We start from the raw sequence: 7,266 nt of genomic DNA on the forward strand, positions 1-7,266 counted from the left end.
GTGTGCCTCTCACACAAAGAATACTGTAAACATTTTAGGGGAAGAAACTAGATCTTGACCAAGTTTATAATACCAGCGTTCCTTCAGCGTGGCACAGATGAACACTCCACACATGTCTGTTGAATGAACTTCTTTGTTGGTCATAGACAATCTTAAGACACTAGGAATTGCCCCAAATGTTGAATTCTAGGAACAGTCAAGAGGATAGGTGGAAAGGATTTTAACAGACCCCCTCCACATTTAGAGAGGTTGTTCTAGGGAAACCCCTGGAGAACAAAATTCTAACAGTACTTAATGAGTAGACCTGGCTAAAATTGGGGGTGCTGTCTCTAGACAAAGGAAGACACAAGATCCCCTGTGAGCCACCTTCATCAAAGTGACCCCCTCATCTGTGTTATCCCATACTCTACCCCTTTATCTCTCTGCCTTTCCTTGACCATCTTTGCATCATCTTCCTGTCTTTCATAAAGGTTTCACTCAACACGCTGCACATTTTGGCTCTGCATATGCATGGTGGTGTCTTTAGGGCTAGGAAATAAAAAGTGAGGGCAAGTAAAGGGGTGGTGTCCAGACAGCATCCACAGCACCACACCAAAGTTTGATATTTTAACCGGGAGCTTTCCCTACAGTGGAAAAAAAGGTTAGAATAGTTCCCCCCAGTCAAGCAGGAGGCCTGTGACCTACTCTAGGTAGACAGGGGCCAGAGAGTACCCTGGGGCCCACAGTGGTATGAAAACTGCCCACGTAGGAGGCAGCCTTTGTTGATCACAGGTTTTGACGGCATTTGTTACTTTGATCACCAGCAGATGAGGCTGATCTGTTGTTCAGGCCTATCAAGCTGGAAGGTTACTTAAACGCACAATTTCTCCCCTAGCATTTCCAGAACTTCTCCCACCTGTTGTCTTCTTGCTGCTACGTAGTTAAGTTTCACCATTTCTTTCCCAAACTCTTTAAAGCGATTTGCAAGATCTTGCTCATTTGTGGCATTTTTCACAGCTTCCAAGGCCTCTTCAACCTGAGGTAATAAGAAACAACATTCATAAATGGATAGAATGGACATATTAAACATGTTAGCAATGGTAATTTGTAAAAAAAAAAAAAACACAAAACAAAAATAATTAACCAAATATAAAAAAAATACTCCTAAAACACATTTATAATCAGAATATTTGTTCACAGTACACAGAATATTTTGTATCTGAGAGATAACTGCAGAACTCTCGGAGCATTAGAACTATACTGACTGTATTTTACTGGGTTATGATTCTGATAAGAAATACAGACATCAGGGATACCTAGGGGCTCAGTTAAGTGTCTGCTTTCGGCGCAGGTCATGATCTCAGGGTCCTGGGATGGAGCCCCATGTAAGGCTCCCTGCTCAGTGGGGAGTCTGCTTCTCCCTCTGCCTGCTGTTCCCCCTGCTTGTGCTCTGGCGCTCTCTCACAAATAAAAAAAACCTTAAAAAAAAAAAAAAAAAGGAATACAGACTTCCAACTTCAAGTAGAAACATACAGGAAAATAGATCTAAGAAGAAAATATGGAATTTGAAAATGAATTCTAGAAATCTTCAGAGGAGAAGTGCATTAACAAAAACTGAAGGAACTCCTGGAAGTTTGAGCACACTTGAATCTGCAACCACGCTTCTTATCAACACCTCTAAAGCCGGAACTAAACGGACTGTAATCACTGTAAGCCGAGTCTACACCTTGCCAACCACTAGAAAGAGGAGCTATTGAGTCTGGACAAGCAAGCACATTTGAAGTTTTGTTGCAGCTGAAGGTGGCATCAGCTGGGGTAGAATGGGGGTGGGCAGAAGGACATCAAACACCTTCCTAATGATGTGCCCTGATTCCAAATTGCTGCCACCTGCGTCACGGAATTTTTGCAGGGTGACCCTGGACTTGAATTATGAATTTCACTAAGAACTCCTTTATAAATGATCTGAAGATTTGAAAGATACTGAAGCCTCCTCTCCAGAATGATTTTAACTTTAGTATGGTGTGAAGATTTCCACAACTGGTCACACCTCAAGACTATAACATCTGTGGCCTCGATTAAAATTATTATGAAGTAACCCAATACATCATTGTCAGTTACATCGCATCATTGTAGGAACATTTTTATCAGAGGAAATAACCAGGAATAAAATGCTGAGTGAATAAAGCACAAGACAGATATGTGTTTGCAAAATCAAATTTCTTCCGTATAAAAAGGGAGCCTAGTAGAGAGGCCTTCACTAGTACAGGCTATTGATAGAATAGAAAAAGAACAGGCAGCTCACAAATGTGAAAAGCAGAAAACGCAGGGCGTACTGCAGAATTCTGATTAGCTCTTGTAGTCTGAAGCAAATCAAAAGACAACATATGGGGAGTTCACTTGGACAATGCAGAAATACGGAGGACCACTGAAATGGCGAGAAAAAGCCAGAGATGAACGCAGTGCTGGGCTGTGGAGATATACCTTTGTTTAAGCTTGACACAATCACTAATTCAATATCCTTATCAAATTTCACCGAGTGGAGGAAGAGAATAGTGTATATAAACCAGTGATAATAGGTATCATCAAACCTTTTACTCCATAGATATGATAATGTCATTCAATTTACTAAATAAGCTAACCCATTCTATTAAGGAAAGAGTTGTTGCAAGCAAGGGTAATTATTTAGAATGGTCATAATCCAGACTCCTCATAAAATTAAGTTTCCATTCACATCTTCTATGGAAATTCTCAATCTCTTCTTCCTAATTATAAAAATATAAAATGATAATTTAAATTCTCAATGTTGGTCTTTTCCAATTCCTAGCCAGGCTCTAATAATGTTCAAGGGAAAGCAACAAGTATCATTGAAGAAAAGAACTGTTTTAAGGTGTTTTTGTTTTTTTTTTAAGACTTGAATCAAGTTATGTTTTATGATATGGAATGGGCCACATAAAGCATTTTCATAGTTTAATTAGAATCTCATACCTCAAACCTTTAAAACAACAAATCAGTGATGTCTCACTTTCTAATAGATTTGTAATTATCTTAACATGGCCATCAACAGCATCACTGAAAGGACAGCTCTTGGCAGTTAATTTATTCCTGCTGCTTATTTGAGCTGTAAATCTTTCCTGAGGACATAAAAACTGGTTCCAGGGAAGAGCAAAATAATTATCTTGGAGGGAGCTAAATCTTGGATTTGTTTTCTAATATATATATAAAACAGCCTTCTTACCGATTATTAATCAGACCAATTTGGAGTAATTATCTTGTTGTGTTACACCTAACATTTTGTCATTGGTTTTCTCTGAAGAATCCAGATACTGGTTTGAATTAGGTTTCTAATTCAATCAAGTTTTTTCAAAAAGAAACACCAATGATGGGGTCTATCTGTATAAAGGTAGACTTAGCCTACTTAGAGCTTTAATAAAGAAGGCTCAGAGAGGTCACTTAGGGGAAAGTTCTCACATAGAAACATGGTTCAGAATCAGTCCAAGGTCCCCAAAAAATGGAAGAAATGGGGACTAAAGTTGCGGGGGGTGTTGGGGGGAGACAAATGGAGGGATTGAAGGGACATGAAAGGAGAAAATAAAAGGAGAAAGGGAGTAACCAGGCACTTTTGAGAAGTCAAAATGAATATAAAAATCAAATTTTTATTTTTGAACAGAGCCAAGAATATTTCCTTTCTGGGTGTCTGGGTTAAAAGAAGTGGACTCCCTGGAAGCCAAACAAACACCTTAAAAGGCAGTTCTTATACAGAAGAGCCTGGGACACTTTTTCCAAAAACTTTCTCTACCTCCTTGTGCACCCCAGTGTCAGAAATAAGTCAGTATGTGAGGAGCTGCAGGTCAGGCTGCTCTGTGTTTGAACCCCAGCGAGGTCATTTGTCTGCCTTGTGATCCAGGTAAGCCACTTAACCTTTTGGACCCTCACTGTCTTCATTAATAAAATGAAGGTAATAATGTCTACATCTTACACAAGGTTGTTTTAAGAATTATAGGAGATACGCTATAAAAATGGAAAATATAAAGATGGCCAACTAAGTCCAATTACAAAATAAATCTAAATGGGCTAAATGCTCTAATTAGGATACCGACTCTCAGATGGAACTTTTAAAAACAGACCCATATGTTACCAAGAGATCATTTAAATAAGATACAAAAAGTTGAAAATAAAACCTCTCACACTAATGAATTCTAAAGGTATCTGCAATAAGTTCTAAATATATAAAACACCACTACCAACACAAAAAACGAGAACTTGACTAAAGTATATAATAGAAATGGAAGCCAAAGACTTCCTCTCTTTTCTGAAACAAATCAGGCATACTGGATATGAAGTAAAGAAAAGAAAAAGAAATACAAAACAACAAATAGAGTACCTGGCAAAAATTAGGAGCTCCTTAAACAGAGATACTGACCTGATGCATAGAGTTTAGCTAAGGGAAAAATATTTTCCCAAGTAAGTTCAAAGAGGAAAGGCTTCATCTTACTCCGGGAATGTCTGCAGACCGGGCACTTGGGAAGAGGGGAAGCAATGCAGTGAAGACAACACAGCAGCTGCTGGTAAGGGCTCTGAGGAGCGTGGTACTCCCGGGGAAGAGTTATGGGGGCGGGGGAGGGGGTGGAGCATGGGAGCCTCAGTGTCCCGGATTGGGAAGTTGTTTTCAATGAGCTGATAAAGGGAGCCCTGAGGGGCAGCTGCCATAGATTGCCTCGTTGTAAACTCCCGGGCAATCCTGGACAAGGCAGCCAGCTGATCTCCTCCCACAGTAGGCTGGGCTTAGGAACACCAAAGGGAGAACACTTTGCTCAACCACATACTCCTGTCCTTAATATTGGTAGCTTGTGCTTGGGTATAGCTGAAAAGACTCAAACACAGGAGGGAAAAGATGGAGGAGGAGTAGGGGGTCCCCTTTTTCAGCTGGTCCCCTGAGTCGAGCTGGATATGTACCAGACCATCCTGAAAACCCATGGAATAAGCCTGAGACGCAGGAAGATACATTTGGATCTCTACAAATGAACATCTCCAGCGCTAAGTATTGAGGTACGAAGCGGGGAGCCATGAAACCGCGCACAGATATCAGAAGATAAACGGAAGGGGGGAGGGAGCCGCCGCGCTCAGGCGCCAGGAAGCAGTAGCCACCTGCACTGGGGAGCGGCTGGACTCCCGGACCGGCACCCGCGAGAGAGTGGACTGAGACCGGGAGCCCAGGAACGCAGGCAACCAGACTGAAAACCAGAGCTCCAGAGCGCACACCAGAACTAGACTGAAACCGAGAGCTCGGGAGCATGCGCGCGACCTGACTGAAAACCAGCACTCCGGAGCACGTGAACCACACTGAAACAGAGAGCTCAGGAGTGCACGGGAACCGGGGGCGGCTGGCAGTGTTAGGAACACAAAGGACAGAGACATGCGGGCCCTGGAAGTGAGGGCTGGGACACCGGCTGTACGGTGCACAACCCCAGACGCTGCAGGGTTTTTAGCAGCACCAACAGAAACAGAGTTAAAGAGGCCAAGAGAGCTCAGTGGAGAGCGGACTGCGATCTCTCTGTTCTGAGACAGAGGCTAGGATTAGGCCACTGCTGCTCTCTCAGAAGAGCCACAGAAAACCTCCAGGGAAAGCCGCTAGAGAACAAAAGCCCGGAAATATCAGCTCACATTGTGCCCATCCCCATCCCCCCTCCCAGGGGACAGGGAGACTCTACCCAAACAGCTTTGCCTGAATATCAGTGAGGCAGGCCCCTCCCCCAGAAGGCAGGCTAAAAAATCAAGAAGCTTACATCCCTAAGGTCCCTATAAAACAAGTGCACACTGCCTGGATCTTGGTCAATAATTTGGGCTCTGGGCAACCCTGCAACTTCTCCTCATCAGAATGACCAGAAGGAGAAATACCCCCCAGCAATGAAAAAATAATGAGTCTGTGGCCTCTGCCACAGAACTGATGGATATGGATATAACCAAATTATCAGAAATGGAGTTCAGAGTAACAATGGTCAAGATGATGTGTAGACTTGAAAAAAATATTAATGAAATATTAACGAGAATATAGAATCTCTAAAGGCGGAAATGAGAGTGAATCTGGGAGAAATTAAAAATGCTATGAATCGAATGCAGGCAAAACTAGATGCTCTGACGGCCAGGGTGAATGAGGCAGAAGAACAAATTAGTGAATTGAAGGATGGGATGGTAGAAGACAACGTTGAAACAGAAACTTGGCTCAAAAAAATCCAATCTCAAGAATGTAGATTACGGGAGATTACTGACTCAATGAAACGTTCCAATGTCAGAATCATCGGCATCCCCGAGGGGGTGGAGAAAGAGAGAGGTCTAGAAGAGATATTTGAACAAATTGTAGCTGAAAACTTCCCTTATCTAGCAAAGGAAACAAGCATTCATGTCCAAGAGGCAGAGAGGACCCCTCCCAAGGTCAACCACATCATGTCTTACTGCAATTCGCAAATATTAGATCCAAGGATACAGTATTGAAAGTGGCCAGGGCAAAGAAATTTCTCACATACAGAGGCAAAAATATCAGAATAACGTCAGACCTGGAATGAGAGGAAGGGTTGGCAGGATATTTTTAAGGCTCTATCCAAGAAAAACATGCAGCCAAGGATCCTTTATCCAAGAAGGCTGTCATTCAGAATTGATGGAAAGATAAGGACCTTCCAGGATTGGCAGAAACTGACCAAATTCATAACCACGAAACCAGCCCTACAGGAGATATTAAGGGGGGGTTCTATAAAAGTAAAAAGGCCCCAAGAGTGATACAGAACAGAAATTTACAATCTATACAAAGACTTTACAGGCAACATGACATCATTAAAATCATATCTCTCAATAATCACTCTCAATGTGAATGGCCTAAATACTCCCACAAAACATCACAGGGTTGCAGATTGGATAAAAAGACATGACCCATCCATTTGCTGTCTACAAGAGACTCATCTTGAACCTAAAGATACATCCAGACTGAAAGTGAAGGGATGGAAAATCATTTTTCATGCCAATGGACCTCAAAAGAAAGCTGGGGTAGAAAGTCTCATATCAGACTGATTAGATTTTAAACTAACAACTGTAGTTAGAGATACAGAAGGACACTATATTATTCTGAAAGGATGTATCCAACAAGTGGATATGACAATTATAAATATCTATGCCCCCAACAGGGAAGCAGCAAGATACACAAGCCAACTCTTAACCAGAATAAAGAGGCATATAGATTAAAATACGTTAATAGTAGGGGACCTCAACACTCCACTATCAGCAATAGACAGATCACCT

The 7,266-nt window shown here is 41.9% G+C and overlaps 1 protein-coding gene across 4 annotated transcripts in view; it reads right to left on the reverse strand.

Annotated features, from left to right (window-relative positions):
* CTNNA2 (catenin alpha 2) overlaps positions 1 to 7,266 on the reverse strand; it is a 952,920-nt gene that overhangs the window by 731,842 nt on the left and 213,812 nt on the right. For all 4 annotated transcript variants that reach the window (XM_008700056.2, XM_008700055.2, XM_008700054.2 and 1 more), the window contains exon 4: positions 896 to 1,015. In XM_008700056.2, coding sequence (XP_008698278.1) covers positions 896 to 1,015 — 120 coding nt within the window. The remainder of the gene's footprint in view (positions 1 to 895; positions 1,016 to 7,266) is intronic.

Source organism: Ursus maritimus, unplaced genomic scaffold (genome assembly GCF_017311325.1).
Source record: "Ursus maritimus isolate PB19 unplaced genomic scaffold, ASM1731132v1 scaffold_6, whole genome shotgun sequence".
NCBI lineage: Eukaryota > Metazoa > Chordata > Mammalia > Carnivora > Ursidae > Ursus > Ursus maritimus.